Consider the following 23616-nt stretch of genomic DNA (forward strand, 5'->3'; position numbering starts at 1 on the left):
GGCTGTGGGGGTGGAGCCTCGGCAAGGTTAGCGTGGTGAGGCAGGAAGTCAGGTGCATCTTACTTCCGGACCGGTTAGGAGCAGGGGCAGCTCCCGCCCTCCCTTCCCTGTTTTGTTTACGGCAGGGGAGTTCTTTTGGCGGTGTTTTTGATATTTAGAACTTTAAGATTTAATACGGGTACCTCCTGTGGTTTCAGGAGAGGTTAGCAAAATGTTGACTTGATAAAGTTTACAAGAGTTATTGAGCCCCTACGGGGCAAGCACTAATGTTTGTTACTTGGTAACCAATACGGTTTCAAGTGTTAAATTGTTATTTATCTATTACATGTTTATAATAAATCCGCTGCGGCCTTTTCAACCCCAAGTGATTGTGTTAGTCTTTTATTTAAAAGGGGGGTTTTTGGTTTCAGGGTGAAGAGTGCCTAATTATGGGGTCACAGCAGAGCATGAAATATCAATAATTTATTGGCAAGTCCTTTTTTTTCAATGAATATTGTGTCATTTTATGAAATCTGGTCATTCAAGGGATGTTTTTTATTTCCAAAAATGCAGCATAAGCAGCCTGTGTATACATTTTTAAAATAGTTTCAGTTTATATTTACATTTTAATTTAGGTGAGGTAGTTGGATGGGGTCATTGGGAATTTGGCTATGACATTTTTTGATAAGGAAAGAAAGGATTTCAGTGTAAAAGGGTTGTATGAGGGGGCAGGATGGTAACATAGTAGTGCCTAAAAAGAGCAAACATTGTTAACAAATACATAATTCCAGATATCAGTATTTTCTAATCACATGAGAGCGTCATGGCACAGGACTGCAAGTCAGACAACATAGACACCCTCCTGATAGGGTATAATTCTTCTTCACCCCTGTTTCAATTGTGAAAGAACAAAAGTTTAATGATGTATATCCCTAAGATCAACTAACTATAATTACATAGATCCTGCACATCAGATTAATTCTCTCTTGCTAGTCACCACAAGAATTAAACTGTTATGCTGTCATTTTACAATGGGATGGGGTTTATCGGAGAAAGATATTCTCCATTTTTGCAGATGTACATTTTTTTCTAATCAGCCTGTTACATATACATAACATTTTTTTAATCAAACATAGTAAAACTTGAATAATGTTGAGAAATGGTATTAAAACGGGAAGCTTTACATCTTTTAAATTCTATTTCTTTTATCTATCAACTATTTACTGTTAAATATAGAAATTAATTAGCACATTAACCTCTTAAGGACATATGACGGAAATTTTCCGTCATAAAACAATTGAGCAAACTGAAAGCTGTGTCCTTAAAGGGTTAACCAACCAAGTAATACACTTCAAACCAAGCAGTAGTTTTTTTTATAGTACTGATAGAAATCAGACAGTAGATGGCGCTAGAGTGTAGAATATAAGTTTTGGTTTAGATCTCCATATCTATGACTAACAATCCTTAGCGTTCCAGAGCTGCTTTGGCAACCGTTCCCTAGCAACACGTTGTCATGGGAGACCAGACGCGGCCTGTCTGCTGAGAGCGAACTCGCTGAGCTTCAGGGCCAGAGTAGCAGAGGTGCCTGGCGTGTGTTAATGATCCTGGGTAGCTGGCCCACGTTATAGTCGTGGAACGATGTCGGAGATTATTTGCCAGTGGCTGAACGATGAGCTGAAGCTGTCGCGGCGTGTGGGTGAGTGGGCACAGGAAGTGCTCAGGTTGTCTTTTTGTTTGTTTTTTCCTGACTTTTTTTTTGCTAAAAACTGTATAAAAGGGGTTAAACCTAACCATGTGATAATAGAACAGATGATAATCTGCTGAAATTGTTTAGTGTTAATATTTTTATTTCACAGGTATACATTATTGATAAAGATTAATTGTGGAAAAATATTGTAGGAAATAAATATCAATCCTTACAGGAACATTCTGCTGCAAAAACTGATTGCCCTAATTTGTTAGAATATGCATTTTTTTGCACTGTCTTCTCTGCAACTTTGTGTTTAACCCCCTGCAATTTTTGAATGAAGCTATAGACAAACATTACAGGTAAAATTGTTTGTCTGTCATGGAAATGAGAGTATAATTAAATATATTAGAAATAGTTTTTGAAAAAAAAACACAAAAACTTTTTGAATAATTAAAAACTACCAGGACATGTATGTTTGTGTAATACTGGTACTGAAGCAGGCATTGCTCACTGTCACATGGGGATAACTGCCTCTGCTGTATTGGCTGGCAGGATCAAACTTCCACAGGTATGACAAGCTAAAGTTTTTAAAGGGGCATTAAAATAAAACAAAAATACATACTCTAATAATTTTAAGACTAGTGACCCTGCACCTCAACCCTTCAAAGGGTTAAACACATAGTAGAATTACCGCTCAGGTCCTGTGGAGCACTGCTGATCCCAAGCAGAAACTTCAGCAGACCTAATCAGCAGCTTTAGTCACACAGCTGGGTCATGTGAGTAGCACTACTGATTGGGGCAGAGACAGAGTACTGTCGGTCGGAAGCAGTACTTTTACTATGTGTTTAACTTTTTTGCTGCATTTGGCATAATGCTGTCATATGTCATTGCTATGGAAAGCTCATAGTAAGGGAAAGAGAAACTATATACCATGTACATTTATTTGCCTGTTTCTTTCCAGTTTGTTATTGCTGTCTACAATGAACACAACTTGTTTCATATAATATGATGCTGTGTTTATTATGGAGCTATTCAACTTGATTACCTTAACAGACCTCATATTCCCTCTGGATCCCTCCCTTCGAGCTTTGGGCATTTGACATACACTTAGCAGATATAAGTATAGCCTTTATTTTAGCATTATTGTTGCTCTGCATTAGCTTCATCAACAAATAACCCAGTGATCTGTGTATTGCATATGCTTATTGTATTAAAGGGACACTAAAGTAAAAAATGTACTTTCATGATTTATACAGAGCATACAACTTCCCAATGTACTACTGTACTGGAAGCACTGCTGATTGGTGACTGCATATAGATGCCCGTTGTGATTGGTTCACTAGATGTGGTCAGCTAACTCTTATTAGTGCATTGCTGCTCCTCCAACAAAAGGATACCAAGAGAATTTGATAATAGAAATAAATTGGAAATTTGTTTAAAATTATATGCTCTGTCTGAATCATGAAAGTGAAACATTTGGTTTTATATCCATTTAATCTACAGGCAGTAAATGTTTAAAGAACTATAACATATCCTATATATATATATATATATATATATATATATATCTATCTTTACGTATATATTCTGTGAATGCTTGTACATGCTCAGTAGGAACTAGTGCCTCAGTAAGATTGTGTACGTGTATATAATGAAAGTGAATTGGAAAGTTGTTTAAAATTGTGCGCTCTAGCAGAATTATGAAAGTGTAATTATGACTTAAGAAGTTTCCTTTTAATGGTGCAAATGAGAATGTTAACACAGAAGAATCAAAAGACATTATTTGGGGGGTTTTCGATCGCGATCCACTAGGATTTCAATTTTTGATCTTGACTTTTGGAGGTTTCACTCTAGGGAGGTGTCCAGACAGCATTCCAGATAGATCAGGTTTCAAGCTGCTCCTCACTACCACCTCCCTTCCCGTAGCACTTTCAGCAGGAGCGTAGGCACCCCACTATACCAATCCTGCTTTGCTGTGTTGAAGGAGGAATTGGTGAAGGCTTCAGGAAAGTCAGTGTACTTTACCACTGACTTATGGAGTGCTCTTAGCGGCCAATATTCCTTCCACTTTCTCACGCCGCACTGGTTGCAGCCCAAGATTTGTGATAAGGATGAAGGTAGTGCTGCTGCTAGTGGGGGTGCAGCGGCAGGCAGCTCAGGCCAGGGCAGGAATGGCTCGGTAGATCAGCATCATTCCTCCTCCATGCCAAAGTGTTGGATGAGCAACAAGCTGCTGACAACATTTTGTAGGCTCTTAGGAGGGCAATGGCGCAGTGGGTAAGTGATTGGGCAGGCACCAATGTGAAAATTTGATTCTTTGTCACTGACGGGGCACCCAATATGGCAAAGAATCTCCTTGAGGATGACTTTATCAGTGTGCATTGTTCAAGTCACATCTTCCACCTGGTGGTAAAGGCTACTAACCCTGAAGGCAACTCTAGGTTTTCAAGTTTACTTGAAAGGAGCAAAAGAATTGCAGGCCACTTCCACCATAGTGTTAAAGCCATTCAGCTCTTTAGACAGAAACAGGAGAAGGCAGGGCTTCCCAAGGACTGTCTTAAGCAAGCCATAACTACTAGGAGGAACTCAACGTTGGATATGTTGGAAGTATCTTTACGTATATATTCTGTGAATGCTTGTACATGCTCAGTAGGAACTAGTGCCTCAGTAAGATTGTGTACGTGTATATAATGAAAGTGAATTGGAAAGTTGTTTAAAATTGTGCGCTCTAGCAGAATTATGAAAGTGTAATTATGACTTAAGAAGTTTCCTTTTAATGGTGCAAATGAGAATGTTAACACAGAAGAATCAAAAGACATTATTTGGGGGGTTTTCGATCGCGATCCACTAGGATTTCAATTTTTGATCTTGTCGGGTTGCGTTCGTATTACAAGTTCCAAAAAAACGTATTTTGTGCTAGCGTTAACCCGAATAGCGCGAAAAAAACTAAATAAAGTTTTTGCTTGCGCGTGCATGTATTCCCCCATAGAAATAAATGGAGAAGAAAAAATTGGTGGAAAAATCAAAGACCCATTGCGCAAACAATATAGCATATTCGCATTAGAAAATTTCAAATATTTACAGTAAATGCATAGTTAAACACTTTATTAAATATTAATATTGCATAAATATATTAATATTGCATAAATATGTGTTATCATGTTTTCATCTACTTAATGGCAAAGGGCTATAATGTGTGTGTGTGTGTGTGTATATGTGTATATATATATATGTACATATATATTAATGTTTTCATATGTGTATATAGGACTGTAAATACATACACTCAACGGCCACTTTATTAGGTACACCTTGCTAATACCGGGTTGGACCCCCTTTTGCCATCAGAACTGCCTTAATTCTTCATCGCATAGATTCAACAAGGTGTTGGAAACACTCCTGAAGAGATTTTGATCCATATTGACATGATAGCATCACGAAGTTGCTGCAGATTTGTTGGCTGCACATCCATGATGTGAATCTCCTGTTCCACCACATCCCAAAGGTGCCCTATTTGATTGGGATCTAGTGACTGTGGAGGCCATTGGAGTACAGTGAACTCATTGTCATGTTTAAGAAACCAGCTTGAGATGATTTGAGCTTTGTGATATGGTGCATTATCCTGCTGGAAGTAGCCATCAGAAGATGGGTACACTGTAGTTATAAAGGGATGGACATGGTCAGCAACAATACTCAGGTAGGCTGTGGCGTTTAAACAATGCTCAATTGGTACTAAGGGGCCCAAAGTGTGCCAAGAAAATAACACCTACACCATTACACCACCACCAGCAGCCTGAACCATTAATACAAGGCAGGATGGATCCATGCTTCATGTTGTTTATGCCAAATTCTGACCCTATTGTCTGAATGTCGCAGCAGAAATCAAGACTCATCAGATCAGGCAACGTTTTTCCAATCTTCTATTGTCCAATTTTGGTGGGCCTGTGCGAATTGTAGCCTCAGTTTCCTGCTCTTAGCTGACAGGAGTGGCACCCGGTGTGGTCTTCTGCTGCTGTAGCCCATCTGCTTCAAGGTTCGACGTGTTGTGCGTTCAGAGATTGTATTCTGCATACCTTGGTTGTAACGAGTAGTTATTTGAGTTACTTTTGCTTTTCTATCATCTTGAACCAGTCTGCCCATTCTCCTCTGACCTCTGACATCAGCAAGGCTGTGTCGTCCACACAACTGCCACTCACTGGATATTTTCTGTTTTTTTGACCATTCTCTGTAACCCTAGATATGGTTGTGCTTGAAAATCCCAGTCAGACCAGCCTGTCTGGCACTAACAACCATTCAACGTTCAAAGTCACTTAAATCCCCTTTCTTCCCCATTCTGATGCTCGGTTTGAACTTCAGCAAGTCGTCTTCACCACGTCTAGATGCCTAAATACATTGAGTTGCTGCCATGTGATTGGCTGATAGGTGTATATATATACACATATATATATATATATATATATATATATATATATATATATATACACATTAATATATATATGTACACATATACTGTATTAACATATATATATATCTATATACATATACAAAACACGGGTGGGGTCAGCACTCTCAGGCCGGACCAGGTACACATCCTATGACCCTGTAACATGCACAGCCCTGGGTGCAAAACAGCACTCTCAGGAAGCTGCACTGTCACCAGAGTCACAGGCAGTTAACCCCAGACAGGCCTGGGTGCAAGGCCCAAACAGTGAAAATTACAAAAAAATAATACATTAACATAGCACACAGAGAAAGTCCAGGTACCTCGTCAAGGTCTCTTCCAAAAACCTGGGTCCCAAAACAGCCACACAATGCAGGCTCACATTCAAACAACTGTGAAAAAATGGAGGGTGCACAGGCTTATGTAATCTCCCCAAACATATACAAAACACGGGTGGGGTCAGCACTCTCAGGCCGGACCGGGTACACATCCTATCTATCTATATATATATATATATATATATATATATATATATATATATATATATATACACATACATGTTAAAGCCATTTGCCTGCCTTTTTTTTTCTTACACCCGAGATCTCCAATCTTTGAGCCCTTATAACTTTTTTTGTGCTGTATCTTTATTAAAAATCTTTTATCAGACAGTGTTAATATGAGTGTGACTCTACTCTGTAATTTATTTTTGAAGTATTTTGTGCAGTTAACCGCAGCTCTGAGATCGCGGTTAGGATTAAAGCATAAAGGGTAAGGATTTCACTCCACTTGTAATATCAGCGGAATGTAAATGGCAAGCAAAAACACGATTGCGCTAGTGCAAAACCGTTTGCGCCTAACTTGTAATCTAGCCCATAAAGTGGAGAAATTTATGTGGTTCGTGTTCGTGACTTTACAGTATAGCTAATACTAAGCTGTGTAAACCTGTTAGACAGATGTTACTTCTTGCATGTGCTAAAGTAATGGCCGGTATGTAACGGAAGCATTCCCTTTGTGAAAAATAAACTTATAAAATGACAGAATGCCTCATTTATTCAGTTAGTGGTATTTCAGGTGAAAACACTGAACACCCTGTTCTATATCTAGTTAAGTGATTCTTACCAAGTGTGACTGGAAACAACAGTGTGCCACTGCACCTTCCTTGGGGTGTCATAGAGCGATAGTGCCGGACAGAGGGGTAGATGATTTTCGAGAGTCTAAAAATACTTTAACCCCTTGTGTTGCTAAACCTTTCCCCACCCCTGTGCTAAGCTGATTTTGAGCTTTTTAACTGCTTGTATTAAAACACTGTTGTTATTGATATATTTCAGTGAGTGATCCGCACAAAGTATATATCATTTTTTTGTTTTGTTTTTCAGCAGGACCATCAGATTCAGAATATACAATTATTATATTTATTGTGATCACATTACTAAATTTGTATCAATAATACTGGCTTTTGGGGTTGTAATAAAAACGAGCGAGGCCCCTTGTGCCAGAGTAGAAATAAAAGTACTTTTTTGTGTGTGATCACCGGGCTATACAGACAAAATGCACCTCCCTCATGTGCATCAGACTGGTTAAAGGGACATATAAAGCTATTATGAAATACACAATAGTGCTTGTAATAAGGTGCTACTCTGCATGAGAACTGTCAAGCAAACACAAAGCTGTGTGCATGCTCAATATTCTTAGACAGGTGCTCTGAGTGCTAGCAGTGGTAACAGGGGCGGAATTACAGGGGGTGTAGAGGTCACAACTGCGACTGGGCCCCCAAGGGGTGGGGGCCCAGCTTAAATTTTTTTTTTTTAAATAAAAAACGACCTGCCACTGCCTGCACTGATATCATGTGAGTGTGATGTGATGCTTCACTAGTGTCTCTGTTTCTGACTACAGTGGTTAGTGTTTCTGTTTTACCAATTGGTGTTTATGTGTGTGTTTATGTGTGTGTATATGTGTGTGTGTGTGTATGTGTGTATGTATGTGACTGTGTATGTATTTATGCATGTATATGTGTGTGTGTGTATGTGTGTATGTATGTGACTGTGTATGTATTTATGCATGTATATGTGTGTGTGTGTATGTATGTGACTGTGTATGTATTTATGCATGTATATGTGTGTGTGTGTATGTGTGTATGTATGTGACTGTGTATGTATTTATGCATGTATATGTGTGTGTGTGTATGTGTGTATGTATGTGACTGTGTATGTATTTATGCATATATGTGTGTGTATGTATGTATGTGACTGTGTATGTATTTATGCATGTGTGTGTGTATGTTTGTGGAACCAGCAAATTACAGACCTTGTTACTACAGCATGGAGGGGGACGGGAGGTAAACAGTGTCACTATACAGTACCACTATATACAGTATGGGGGGGGGCTGGACCATGTCACAGACTACTGTGGTCACTTTATAAAGTACTGGGGTGGGTAGTGTCAGGCCAGCCATCTCACCGGCAGATTACAGACTGTGTCACTAACTTACTATATACAGTACTGGTGGGTTAAACAGTGTCACTATATACAGTAATAGGGGGTCAGACCATCTGACAGACTGTGGGCACAGGGTACCTCCTTTTGCAGACATGTAATCTGATTCACATTTTTTTCTGTGTTAAATTTGGGAGAGAAAGAGAGAGAGAGAGTGTGTGTGTGTGCTTGGTTTACTAGAGAGAGAGAGAGAGAGAGAGAGAGAATGTGCTTGGTTTACTACGAAAAACCAAGCACTCCACCTTATGCAATCCACAAGTAACCTGGGTGCACTCCAAAGGTTCAAAATATATAATATTCTCATAGGTATGGCCACTCGCAAGGTTTTAAAAATGATTCAAGCTTTATTGAAGTATTTAAACAGTCAACGTTTCGGCCCTACATCAGGCCTTTATCAAGACAATATGTCATATTCATATCGCTGGATACAAGCACAGCAGCGGCTACCAGCCGCTCTCTCAACGTCAGAGAGATATATATATATAGATATATATTGTACCAAAAAACTATCATATATATATATATATATATATATATATATATATATATATATATATATATATATATATATATTTATTTATGAATAAATAGAACATATTCTTCTATGTGAATAACATTGGAATGTGAAATATTGGTAATATGGGTTAGCGAGTTGTTTTTTCCCCCCACTTTTTTGCTCCATTTACTTCTATGGGGGAATACATGAACGTTTGGATTTTTGCGGTCCTCGAGTTAGCGCAAGAGCGAAAACAGTTTACTTTCAGCTCATAATACGAGTGCTCAACTTGTGATTTGGGCCAAAGTACAGCTGAAAAGCTGATAAAAAATGACTAATTAACCTATTAAGGGCTACATTACGAGAGAGGCGCAAAATTGCGCTTTCGTAAGTGCAATATTTGCACTCCACTCGTAATAGCGCATGCAAATGTGCGCTGTATTTGAAGTGGAGCGCAATGCAAATGCGACCTCATGTTCGCATTGCATGGAAGCTTTGCGCTGACGATAGCGTGCTTCCATAGACTCCAATGGGAGCCTCGTTCTCATGCCGATAGTCACAAGAGAGAACCTAGCGCAGCAAAGGGGATAAGTCGTGCAACGATGGGCAGCATAGTTTAAATATATATGTTTATGAATATATACATATATATTTACAGTTTTAACACAGTGCCCATAGACCACAATGTAAAGGCACTTTTCAGTGGTGTTTTTTCTCTAACACCCCACATCCACTCACTTTAACCCCTTAAAACTGCTTTGTGCAATTATTTTAAAAAAGGAACCTCGCAATAAATTAGCGCTCTACTTGTAATCTAGCCCAATGTCAGTTTATGTTATTAGTGATGTATTGTACACAGAAGCAGAGGATGCAAGGGGAATCATTTCACCAAATTCTGAATGTAAAAATCCAAGTTTTGGAACATCGGAGTAAGTACATCTGATGCATTTCTGTCTGCGTCATTTTAGTGATTCATTAAAAATGAAAACAGGGCTCAATAAATCCACTCACCTGTCGCGTCTAAACTGATCTTTTGCTAAGGTTTTGTGGGAGCCATTGATTGCTGCTGGATGGTGGTTGATCGTATATCTAGGTAGTGTTTTAAAAATACAGTTCCCAGCATTCTGCAAAAGAAATTGTACAGTATAGCTGTATAGGAAGGGGCTGGTACCAAAGTACCGACAAGGGCTTAGCTGTGGAGCATTTAGGAAGGTTAGTTTCACTAATATGTGCGAAACGTAGATTACAAAAACGTGTATTTTGGGGGAAATGTACAAATGTACAAACAAATGTATATTTTGAACATAAATGTTTATATGTTACTTAAAGGGACATTCCACCCACATTTTTTTCTTTTATGAGTTAGAAAGAGAATGCAATTTTAAACATCTTTCTAATTTACTTATATTATCTAATTTGTTTTATTCTCTTGGTATTCTTTGATGAAAAGCATATCTAGATATGCTCACTAGCTGCTGATTGGTTGCTGCACATAGAAGCCTCGTGTGATTGGCTCACCATGTGCATTGCTTTTTCTTCAACTAAGGATATTTAAAAAATGAAGCAAAATAAATAATGGAAGTAAATTGTAATGTTGTTTAAATTTCTATTCTCTATCTGAATCATGAAAGAAAGATTTTGGGTTTAGTGGCCCTTTAATGCAGCTAGCAGGAGGGGTTAGCATTTCAGCACTTGTGTTTAGTGTAAGTGTTGTTGTGAACGGTTTGTTAAAGCTCTGTCACGTAAATCAGTCTGTCAGACTGCATTTAAGTGAGGCATCTCCCTCTCTAATTATTCCCAAAGGAGCCCAACAATCAGGAGAGATACAATCAGGTTTATTGTCTGAAGGAAACCTGTTCTGTAGTAGCCAAAACACTGTGTTTGTTAGCTGCCATTCGGCTAGATTACAAGTTTTGCGGTACAGCTATAACGCTTAAAAATTGTCAATTGCGTGTGGAATGGGCGGGAATGCATATTACGAGTCGTGGCGGTATAGCTATACCGCAAGCATTTTAGCCTGTAATGCAACGTCCATTCCATACTCACAAAAAAATGACGTTTGAGTGCGGGATTTTCATAGCGCCTGTATTACAGGTTGTGCGGTCCGGTTAAAATGCTTGCGTTACAGCCTATACCGACACGATACATATCGCCACCTGAGAGCAGTAGTTCTGGATTTTGTGTAACAAAAATGTTTCACAAAGTACACTAACACTCATAAACTACCTATTAACCCCTAAACCGCCGTCCTCACGCATCGCAAATACTATATTAAACCTATTAACCCCTAATCCGCCACCCCCGACATCACCTACACTAAATAAACCTATTAACCCCTAATCTGCCGCTCCCCAACATCGCCAACACTAATAAAAGTTATTAACCCCTAATCTACTGCTCCCCGACATCGCCGACATCTAAATAAACCTATTAACTACTAGAGCGCCGGCCCCCCACATCGCCAACACTATAATAAAGTATTAACCCCTAAACTTCAAGCCCCTCACATCGTAACCCCTAAATTGAAGGCCCCCGCACATCGCAAAACACTAAATTTAACTATTAACCCCTAAACCTAACATCCCCCATAACTTTAAATTAAAACTACAATATAATTATCTTTAAAAAAATAAAAACTTACCTGTGAAATAATAAAAACCTAAATTTAAACTATAAATTAACCATTTAAACTATAAATTAACATAACTATTTTAATAAAAAAAAGATGAAGATAGAAGATGTACCCGAGATGGATGAAGGTGTCGCCGCCTGGATGAAGACTTCTCGCTGCCTGGATGAAGATGGATGTCCGGACTTCAGGAACCGTGAGTAGATTTTATGGGGTTAGTGTTATTTATTTTATTTTTTTGGGGAGGTTTTTTTTTTTAGATTAGGGATGGGCATTTGTAAAAGAGCTGAATGCCCTTTTTAAGGGCAATGCCCATTCAAAAGCCCCTTTAGGGGCAATGGGTACCTTAGGATTTTTTAGAGTTAGGTTTTTTTTATTTTGGGGGGTTGATTGGGTGAGGGGGATTACTTTTAGGGGGGACTTTTAAGGTAAAAGAGGGGTTTAACTTAGGGCAATGCCCTACAAAAGACCCTTTTAAGGGCTATTGGTAGTTTATTTTAGGTTAGGTGGTGTTTTTATTTTGAGGGGGCTTTTTTATTTTTTATAAGGCTATTAGATTAGGTGTTATTGTTTTTATTTTTGATAATTTCTTTTTGAGTTTTTTATTTTTCGTAATTTAGTGTTTATTATTTCTTGTAATGGTAGATTTTTTTTTTTTTCGTAGTGTTAGGTTTTTTTACATTTTTAATTTAGGTTTTTAATTGGTAGTTTTTTTTAAATTTTATTAGAATAGTTCTGTTAGGTTAATTTATAGTTTAAACTTAGTTTTTTTAGGGGTTAATAGTTTAATTTAGTATTTTGCGTTGTGGGGAGCGGTGGTTTAGGGATTAATAAATTTAGTTTAGTAGTTACTATGTGAGGGTCTGGAGATTTAGGGGTTAATACTTTACTATACCATACTGGCAATGTGGGACTCCGGCAGTTTAGGGCTTAATAGGTTTATTTAGGTGTCGCAATGTTGGGGGGCGAGGGATTAGGGGTTAATAACTTTTATTAGTGTTGGCGATGTCAGGGAGCGGCAGATTAGGGGTTAATAACTTTTATTAGCGTTGGCGATGTCGGGGAGCGGCAGATTAGGGGTTAATAATTTTTATTAGTGTCGGCGATGTTGGAGGCGCGGATTAGGGGTGTTTAGACTAGGGGTTTATGTCAGGGTGTTAAGTTTAAACATAATTTTCTTTTCTCCATAGACATCAATGGGGTTGCGTTACGGCGATCTCCATTCCGCGATCGCAGGTGTTAGTTTTTTTTTAACACTTTCTCCCCATTGATGTCTATGGGGGAAAGCGTGCATGAGCACGTAAACTCAGCCCTTGGCTTTTGTGCGGTATGGAGCTTAACGCACCGTAAAAGCACAGCACAAGGAGGTTTTTCAGTAACTCGTAATGGCAGCACTATGGAGAGTGCAATAACGCAAATTTTTTGGTGTTATTTTCGAACCCTGTTTAGCGCAAAACTTGTAATCTAGGTGAGTGTTTGTAAAAGTAATTAACAGGAATCACTGCTATTGACTCTTTAATGCTTGTAAAACTCATAGACCCGGATTACAAGTTGTGCGGTAAACCCGTTGCGTACACACCACACAAAATGGGTCCATTCCACTATTTCCATAGCGCCGCCATTACAATTCACCATAAACCTTTCTTTTTGCATGCGTTAGGGGCGGTAAGCCTCATACCGCACAAAAACCAAGTTCCGACTTGGCTTGTTCGTGCACGTATTCCTCCATGGAAATCAATGGAGAAAACATGTAGGAAAAAACCTAACACCGCATTTTCGCATTCCCCATTGAAGTTTCTCTGGAGAAAAGAAAGTTTTACAAAAAGCTAAGACCCTAACATAAGCCCCTTGTCTAATAACCTCTAAACTACCATCCCCCAACATTGTCAACACTAAATAAAGCTATTAACCCCTAAACCGCCATTCCCCCACATCGCAAACAGTAAATAAAGCTATTAACCCCTAAACCACCACCCCCACAACGCAACAACCTAAATTTAACTATTAACCCTTAAACCTAACAACCCCTAACTTTAGATTAAGTTACAATATACTAACTAACTTACAATAAATAAAATCTTACCTGTGAAAAAAATTAAAACCTAAGCTTAAACTAAAACAAAACCTAACATTACTTGTTTAAAAAATAAAAAATACCAAAGTTGACAGCTCTTTTGCATAAAAAGATAAATTACCACCTAACATTACAACCCCCACCCCCCAAAAATAAAAACATCCTAACTAAAAAAAATCTGCCCGAAAAGGGCATTTTGATGGGCATTGCCCTTAAAAGGGCATTCAGCTCTTTTTAAACCCATAAAAAATAAAGGGGTTTAGGAGTTAATAGGTTTATTTAAGTAGTCGCGATGTGGGGGTTGGCATTTTAGGGGTTAATAGGTTTATTTTAGTAGTCGCCGTGGGGGGACGGCAGTTTAGGGGTTAATACTTTAGTAGTTACCATGTGGGGGGTGGCGGTTTAGGGGTTAATAGTGTAGTCTCGGTGTTAGTGTACTTTGTAACATATTTTTTATGTGTTTTGTGAAACTTTTTTGTTTCACAAAACGTATAACTACAGGTCTTTGAATGCGCAATGAATCGTTGCTGTTTAGGCCATACCGCGCGACTTGTAATACCATGTGGATGAACAATCCGCACGCAAAGGCCAGTTTTCAAGCGGTAAAGCCATACGGCACAGCTTGTTATCTAGGTCATAGGAAGAAGCAACCGGTTACAGTGCTTTCTATTACCTAAACCATAATTTCTACTCTTGCATTCATCCACAGCTCACAATTGGAACTGTATCTAGGGTGGTCAAGTCACAATTTAAATTGTTGTTTTGAACTAAATAAAAATAATCATTACCATGATAACAAATTAAATAGTTTTATTTAACCAAAACAATAACATTATAGGTTTCACTTATTTTTTACTACTTGTTTCTCTCTCCTCACACTTAAAGGAATATGAAACCCAAACTTTTTCTTTCATGATTTAGACAGAGCATGCAATTTTAAGCAATTGTCTAATTTACTCCTATTATCATTTTTTCGGTATGCTTTGTTGAACTAGCAGCAATACACTACTGGTTTTTAACTGAACACATGGATGAGCCAATGACAATCAGTATATATATATATGCAGCCACCAATCAGCAGCTAGGTTCTTTGCTGCTCCTGAGCTTTCCGAGATAAATCTTTCAGTAAAGGATAACAAGAGAAGGAAGTAACTTAAATAATAGAAGTACATTGGAAAGTTGCTTAAAATTGTATTCTCTATCTGAATCATGAAATACAAATTTTGGGTTCCCTTTAAGTCCTTGAGCAGAGCTATTCAGCTGCAAACAATCTTCTATTCATTGAGCTTCTTGAAACTTAGAAAGAGGTGGATTCTTTGCTCATATAATTGGAGGGGAACAATGGTATTAAAGGGACTGGACAGTCAAAATTAAACTTTAATGATTCTGATAGAACCTCCAATTTTAAACAACTTTCCAATGTACTTCTATTATCTAATTTCTTTTGTTCTCTTGGTATCTTTTGTGAATTTTATACACTACATATACTTCATAATTTTTATTAATGCTTCCAAAAGCCAAAGCCATTCAGGAGATTCCACCTTAGCAACCAAAAACAGGGTTCTGTTCTTGTCCCTTCCTAGTTCCTAAATAGTTCTGAATGATAAGCCATAGGCTTTGGGACACTTAAAGGGACAGTCTACACCAGAATTGTTATTGTTTTAAAAGATAGATAATCCCTTTATTACCCATTCCCCAGTTTTGCATAACCAACACAGTTATAATAATATACTTTTAACCTCTGTGATTATCTTGTATCTAAGCCTCTGCAAACTGCCCCTTTTTTCAGTTCTTTTGACAGACTTGCAGTCTAGCCAATCAGTGCCTGCTCCCAGATAACTTCACGTGCACAAGCACAGTGTTATCTATATGAAATACGTGAACTAACACCCCCTAGTGGTGAAAAACTGTTGAAATGCAATCTGAAAAGAGGTGGGCTTCAAGGTCTAAGAAATTAGCATATGAACCACCTAGTTTAAGCTTAACTAAGAATACCAAGAGAACAAAGCAAAATTGGTGATAAAATTAAATTGGAAAATTGTTTAAAATGACATGCTACATCTGAATCATGAAAGTTTATTTTGGCCTAGACTGTCCCTTTAACAAGTATTTGGACAAAAAAAAAAATCAAAATGGAATATTTTTCTTTCTCAGCGGATTCTGATGGAGAGATTTCCGACTCTGAGTCTGTAGATGGAGACACAAGTCCTAGTACAGTAGATCCAGAGGAAGTTAATTTTAGATTTAAGTTGGAACGCCTTCGGTTACTGTTGAAGGAGGTCCTTGCTACTTTGGAAGACTCCGACTCTACTTGCTGAGACCCCAAAGAAGTCTAGTAAACTTAACAGAGCGTTTTATGTAATTTCTTCATCTGTTGAGGTTTTTCTGGTTCCAGACCAGATGATGGAAATTACTTCTCAGGAATGGGAAAAGCCTGGAATTCCGGTGGCTGAAGCTGTGCGTGACTCGTGGTGCACTGTGCCTAAGGTAGAGGGAGCTATCTCTACTCTGGCCAAGAGAACCACTATACCTATTGAGGATAGTACTTCTTTTAAGGATCCCATGAATAAGAAGCTAGAGGCTTACTTAAAAAAGATGTACACTCATCAGGAGCTACAATGGCAACCTGTGGCAAGTATTGCTACGGTTGCGGTTGCTGCATCTTATTGGTGTGATGACTTGTCTGACTTGATTTCTGAAGAAACTACTATAGAGGAAATCCAGTATAGGATCAAGGCGCTAAAGCTGGCTAATACCTTTATCTGTGATGCCAGCATGCAAGTGGTTAGACTGGGAGCCAAGATCTCCAGCCTTGCAGTTCTAGCATGCAGAGCTCTCTGGTTAAAGTCTTGGTCTGCAGATGTAACCTACAAATCCAAGCTTCTGTCTTTACCTTTTAAGGGTAAGAGTTTATTTGGCCCTGGTCTGGTGGAAATTATTTCCGATATTACTGGTGGAAAGGGTTCTTTTCTACCTCAGGACAAGAAGAGTCAACCTAAGGGTCGGCAGAATTCTAATTTTCGTTCCTTTCATAATTTCAAGGGACAAAAGGCTTCTTCCTCTTCCAATCCCAAACAGTCTAGAACCATAATGGAGGTCCAGTCATACTTAAAATAGGGGAAAACAATCCAAAAAACTTTCCACTGAATCTAAGTCAGCATGAAGGGGTTGCCATCGATCCAGTCGTGGATCAGGTGGGGGCCAGACTTTCCTTTTTTCGGCAGGCTTGGATCCGCAATGTCTTAGATCCTTGGGGCGTTGAAATAGTATCCCAGGGTTACAAACTAGGATTCAAGTCTTGCCTCCCCAGGGGCAGATTTATCCTGTCCAGGTTGTGAACAATCCAGGTAAAGAGAGAGGCCATCTTAAACTGCGTAAAGGACCTCTCCTCCCTGGGAGTGATTGTTCCAGTCCCATTAGAAGATCAGGGTCAAGGATTCTACCCAAATCTCTTTGTAGTTCCCAAAAGAGAGGGAACTTTCCGTCCCATTTTAGATTTAAAATAAGTTCCTCAAGATTCCATTTTTCAAGATGGAAACGATTCGGTCCATTCTACCCTTAGTACAGGAGGGTCAGTTCATGATGATCATAGATCTGAAGGACGCGTATCTCCATATCTCCATTCACAGGGAGCATCACCAATTCCTGCGGTTTGCTTTTCTGGACAAACATTTTCAGTTTTTTACTCTTCCCTTTGACCTTGTTACGGCTCCTCAAATCTTTACAAAGGTTCCAGGGGCTCCTTTTGGCGGTGGTCAGATCTCAGGGAATAGCAGTGGCGCCTTACTTCGACAACATCTTGGTTCAAGTGCCATCTTTTCAGCTAGCAAAATCTCATACCGAGATGTTATTGTCTATTCTTCGTTCCCACGGTTGGAAAGTGAATCTGGAGAAGAGTTCCCTAGTACCAGATAACAGGGTGTGTTTCTTGGGAACAATTATAGATTCTCTATCCATGAAGATTTTTCTGACGGATGTCCGAAAATCCAAGCTTCTTGCTTCTTGCTTTTCTCTTCAGGCCTCTGTTCGTCCGTCAGTGACTCAGTGCATGGAAGTAATTGGTTTGATGGTGGCTTCCATGGAAATTATTCCTTTTGCTCGGTTCCATCTGAGACCTCTACAATTATGCATGCTCAGTCAATGGAACAGAGACCATCCAGATCTCTCACAGAGGATAACTCTGGATCCCACAACAAGAGACTCTCTCTTGGTGGACTTCTCTGGATCATTTGTATCAGGGGACCTGCTTCCGGAGACCTTCCTGGTTGTTTGTGACCATGGATGCCACCCTGTCAGTATGGGGAGCAGTTTGGGGCTCATTAAGAGCTCAGGGTCTTTGGTCTCGGAAGGAGTCTTCTCTTCCTATAATCATTCTGGAATTGAGAGCGATCTTCAATGCGTTAACAGCTTGGCGTCAACTAGCTTTGGTCTGGTTTATCAGATTTCAATCGGACAATATCACCTCGGTGGCATACATCAACCACCAGGGAGGGACCCGGAGTTCGTTAGCAATGAAGGAGGTGTCCCGCATTCTCGAGTGGGCAGAATCTCACAATTCTCTCCTATATGCCATCCACATTCCAGGGGTAGACAACTGGGAAGCAGATTTTCTGAGCAGACAGACATTTCATCCAGGGGAATGGGCTCTCCATCCGGAGGTATTCTCTATGATGACCCTCAAGTGGGGGGTTCCGGAATTGGATCTGACGGCGTCACGCAGAAACGCCAAGCTTCCAAGGTACAGTTCAAGATCCTCAAGCCGCTCTGATCGACGCTCTAGCTGTTCCTTGGAACTTCGGTCTGGCATACCTGTTTCCTCCGTTTGCTCTCCTTCCACAAGTCATTGCTCGTATCAAACAGGAGAGAGCGTCTGTTATTCTTATAGCTCCAGCCTGGCCTGGCAGGATCTGTTGAAGATGTCATCTCTTCCTCCTTGGAGGTTGCTTCTGAGGAAGGACCTTCTACTTTAGGGGCCCTTCCTCCAACCAAACCTAGATTATTTATCATGCGGATAATGCGGTCCTTCGTACTAAACTGGGATTTCTTCCTAAGGTGGTATTGGATCGCAATATCAATCAGGAAATTGGTGTTTAGACTAGGGGTTTATGTTAGGGTGTTAGGTTTAAACATAACTTTCTTTTCCCCATAGACATCAATGTGGTTGCGTTACGACGACCTCCATTCCGCGGTTGCAGGTGTTAGGTTTTTTTCTAACACTTTCTCCCCATTGATATCTATGGGGGAAAGCGTGCACGAGCACGTAAACTCAGCCCTTGGCTTTTGTGTGGTATGGAGCTTATCGCACTGTAAAAGCACAAGGAGATTTCTCTTGTTAAGTGTATCCAGTCCACGGATCATCCATTACTTATGGGATATTCTCCTTCCCAACAGGAAGTTGCAAGAGGATCACCCACAGCAGAGCTGCTATATAGCTCCTCCCCTCACTGCCATATCCAGTCATTCTCTTGCAACTCTCAACTAAGATGGAGGTCGTAAGAGGACTGTGGTGTTTTATACTGAGTTTATTTCTTCAATCAAAAGTTTGTTATTTTTAAATGGTAACGGAGTGTACTGTTTATCTCAGGCAGTATTTGGAAGAAGAATCTGCCTGCGTTTTCTATGATCTTAGCAGAAGTAACTAAGATCCTTTGCTGTTCTCACATATTCTGAGGAGTGAGGTAACTTCAGAGGGGGAATAGCGTGCAGGTTTTCCTGCAATAAGGTATGTGCAGTTAAAATATTTTTCTAGGGATGGAATTTGCTAGAAAATGCTGCTGATAACGAAGTAATGTAAGTAAAGCCTTAAATGCAGTGATAGCGACTGGTATCAGGCTTATTAATAGAGATACATACTCTTATAAAAGTGTATTTTAAAACGTTTGCTGGCATGTTTAATCGTTTTTTATATATGTTTGGTGATAAAACTTATTGGGGCCTAGTTTTTTCCACATGGCTGGCTTGAATTTTGCCTAGAAACAGTTCCTAGAGGCTTTCCACTGTTGTAATATGAGTGGGAGGGGCCTTTTTTAGTGCTTTTCTGTGCAGCTAAAAATACTGACAGAGACATTCAGCTTCCCTCTGCATGTTCCAGGACTTCTCTGAAGGGCTCAAAAGGCTTCAAAAGTCGTATTGAGGGAGGTAAAATGCCACAGTAGAGCTGTGGCAGTTGTTGTGACTGTTTAAAAAAAATAATAAAAAAAAACGTTTTTGTCATTTGTTATTCCGTTTTTGGTATTAAGAGGTTAATCATCCATTTGCAAAAAAATTTCGTTAGTGTCTTCAAGGAGTTCCGTTTGAACCCCTTCATTCCATTGATATTAAACTTTTATCTTGGAAAGTTCTGTTTTTGATGGCTATTTCCTCGGCTCGAAGAGTCTCTGAGCTATCAGCCTTACAATGTGATTCTCCTTATCTGATTTTTCATGCAGATAAGGTAGTTCTGCGTACCAAACCTGGGTTTTTACCTAAGGTGGTTTCTAACAAGAATATCAATCAAGAGATTGTTGTTCCATCATTGCGTCCTAATCCTTCTTCAAAGAAGGAACGTCTCTTACATAATCTGGACGTAGTCCGTGCCTTGAAGTTTTACTTACAAGCTACTAAAGATTTTTGCCAAACATCTTCCCTGTTTGTCGTTTACTCTGGACAGAGGAGAGGTCAAAAAGCTTCGGCAACCTCTCTTTCCTTTTGGCTTCGGAGCATAATTCGCTTAGCCTATGAGACTGCTGGACAGCAGCCCCCTGAAAGGATTACAGCTCATTCTACTAGAGCTGTGGCTTCCACCTGGGCCTTTAAAAATGAGGCCTCTGTTGAACAGATTTGCAAGGCTGCGACTTGGTCTTCGCTTCACACCTTTTCAAAATTTTACAAATTTGATACTTTTGCTTCTTCGGAGGCGGTTTTTGGGAGAAAGGTTCTTCAGGCAGTGGTTCCTTCCGTTTAATCCTGCCTTGTCCCTCCCATCATCCGTGTACTTTAGCTTTGGTATTGGTATCCCATAAGTAATGGATGATCCGTGGACTGGATACACTTAACAAGAGAAAACATAATTTATGCTTACCTGATAAATTTATTTCTCTTGTAGTGTATCCAGTCCACGGCCCGCCCTGTCCTTTTTAAGGCAGGTCTAAATTTTAATTAAACTACAGTCACCACTGCACCCTATGGTTTCTCCTTTCTCGTCTTGTTTCGGTCGAATGACTGGATATGGCAGTGAGGGGAGGAGCTATATAGCAGCTCTGCTGTGGGTGATCCTCTTGCAACTTCCTGTTGGGAAGGAGAATATCCCATAAGTAATGGATGATCCGTGGACTGGATACACTACAAGAGAAATAAATTTATCAGGTAAGCATAAATTATGTTTTTTTCAGTAACTTGTAATAGCAGCCCTATGGAAAGTGCGATAACGCTAATTTATTTTTTTGCGTTCTTTACGCACCCGGTATAGCGCACAACTTGTAATCTAGGTGAAATTGAGTAATTACCAGATGGTACAAGCACCTTAGGCTCTCTGAGCAAGTGCTATGTTTAAAATGCTGGTGCACGGTGCATACTTAAATACATAGTTGAAACAGCTATTGCTTTTATTAGAAGCATGTTTGTTAATACATGTATATTACAAAAATGCTTCTATTCAAAACTAAAATGCTTCCATGTGGATTCCAGTTTTAGCTGAAATGTCCCTTTAAGTGATGTTGCACAGGGGTGTACTCCCTTTTCTTGTATATGTCAGCTAGTTCCATAAAGGTTCAAGTTTCATTTTATTTTCTAATTTTATTTATTTTATTTTTAATATAACAATATAATACAACATAGATATAAATCAAAACAAAGTAAGCGATACATAGAGTTTACAATAGAGTTCACTATACAAAAATGATACTTTCTAAATGACAATAGTACAGTTTTATGAAGACTTATTATTAGTCTTTTAAACTGATGACTACCCAACGATAGTCCTTATTGTAAACAAATAGTCTAATTGTTCTCACCTAATGTTATACAGATAGTGACACACCTGACAATCTGCCTCTAACTTAAACAACAAAAAAGACGAGAGAACAAAAAAAAAAAGTTCATCTTTATCAGCTGTTGCTGAAATTATGTGGGCTCATAAAACTATTTTTTTTCAAGCTACATTTGTCCAAAATGCAAGTCCATGGTAACTCTAGAGGATTTTCATTTGGCTCTTAAAGCTTAGATGAACTCTCCATGTAAACCATATGTAAAAGACAGTATTCATTATGGCTACCTCTTCATCCTAACATGTAGCTGAGTTACAAGCTCTGTTCTTCACCTAATCTGGTCTCCCATACACCATTGGTCGTCCTTGCAACCCAAGTAAAATATCCGTTGTTAAAATAACTGCTATTAAATGCTTCACACATTCAGGTTGCAGAGACTATCAACAGCATATGGGTGCACAATGTAACTTGTTAAATACAACACATATTTAAATGTATGAGGATACTTTTATGTTCCTAAAAGGGTTAATTTGGTAAGGGTAAACATATGTACCCTTTGTTCTCATTAAAGATGTTTTATATGGGTTTTAAAGACATCACATGTTTAAAGGGATTAGAATAGAACTCGCATATGGGGTTTGCCTTTGTGTACATCCAAAGCACTACAGCCACCAGAAGAAATCTTTGTTTTAAAGACCTTTATTCACATTAGTTGGGTCCAAAGGTTTACAGGAACAACGTTTCGAACCTACAATAGGCGTATAGTCATGTCCTGCCTGTGTTTGCCTTTGTGTAGGCAGGTGAGCTTACATGCTTTGGCCAAATTATGAAACTAAAAATACCCTTTTAGCACAAGTTTCAGAATAGTGCATGTCATTTTTAATGTTCTTTGTAAATTCTGGCTATGTTTTTGTCTTTGCAGCATCCCATTGAGGTTGGGGTTTGTGCACAAGATTTGTTCTATTCCTTTTTCTTTGTAAACAAAATAAAACGTAGTTTTTATGTGCTCTATGGATTTTGTGAGCGAGAAAGAATCATCTGATTTGTAGCAGAATCCTTTGTCTCTGATCATGTGAAACAAAGGAGATAAACATCTAAGCTCATTATCTCTACTAACTAAAAACACAAGGAGTCCAGAGAGCCATTAAAATAAATTGGGCAAAAGAAAATACAGTTTTGTTTTTTAAGTCATTTGGCTTCTGACGTATCTAATATAACTACCAAGGCACTATGAAAGCTGTTTTTTATTTCTTTAAGATAAAGATCAAAACAACCTGGCATTTTAAATAATTTTGGAACAGATTCAGTTTAGTGTATGATGAACTTCTGAGTTTTGTTAAGCAATCCACAACTAAAGGGAGTTGCTAAGAAAACATTGCTGTCCCTGAAGTATTGGTACATAACAGTGCTTCACTTAAATTGTTCCATGCAGAGACTTGTTCGTATTCATCCTTTATTTGTTGTTAAAATGTGTTAATCAGTTTAATTTATTTTATACTCAAAATTACATCATGATGATTTGATGGTTTTGTCCATTTCATTGGAACATTTAAACCATTGAGTATTAACACTTATATTTCAGGATGAGCTTTATTTCTGTTATTTCTCTACTCTTATCTCTACTCTTTCTTCAAACACAAAACGTCTGTTCTCCACGTTCAATACTCTTCTCCGCCCCCCCCTGCCGCCTATTACAACTTCTTTCTCAGCTCAAGATTTTGCCAGCCACTTCAATAACAAAATCGACTCCATCATAAATTAAATCCGCTCTCAACATACTACCAGTCTCCCACCCCCTCAAAAGCTCACAATCATCCAAAACCCACATAGCCATACATTTTGCTCTTTCG

General features: G+C 38.9%; 1 protein-coding gene across 1 annotated transcript in view; it reads left to right on the forward strand.

Annotated features, from left to right (window-relative positions):
• The first annotated feature begins 1617 nt into the window (after positions 1-1617).
• The window catches only part of SPEF2 (sperm flagellar 2), a 439169-nt gene continuing 417170 nt past the window's right edge, over positions 1618-23616 (forward strand). The window contains exon 1 of the mRNA XM_053699669.1: positions 1618-1675. Coding sequence (XP_053555644.1) covers positions 1618-1675 — 58 coding nt within the window. The remainder of the gene's footprint in view (positions 1676-23616) is intronic.

Source organism: Bombina bombina, chromosome 2 (assembly GCF_027579735.1).
Source record: "Bombina bombina isolate aBomBom1 chromosome 2, aBomBom1.pri, whole genome shotgun sequence".
NCBI classification, from domain to species: domain Eukaryota; kingdom Metazoa; phylum Chordata; class Amphibia; order Anura; family Bombinatoridae; genus Bombina; species Bombina bombina.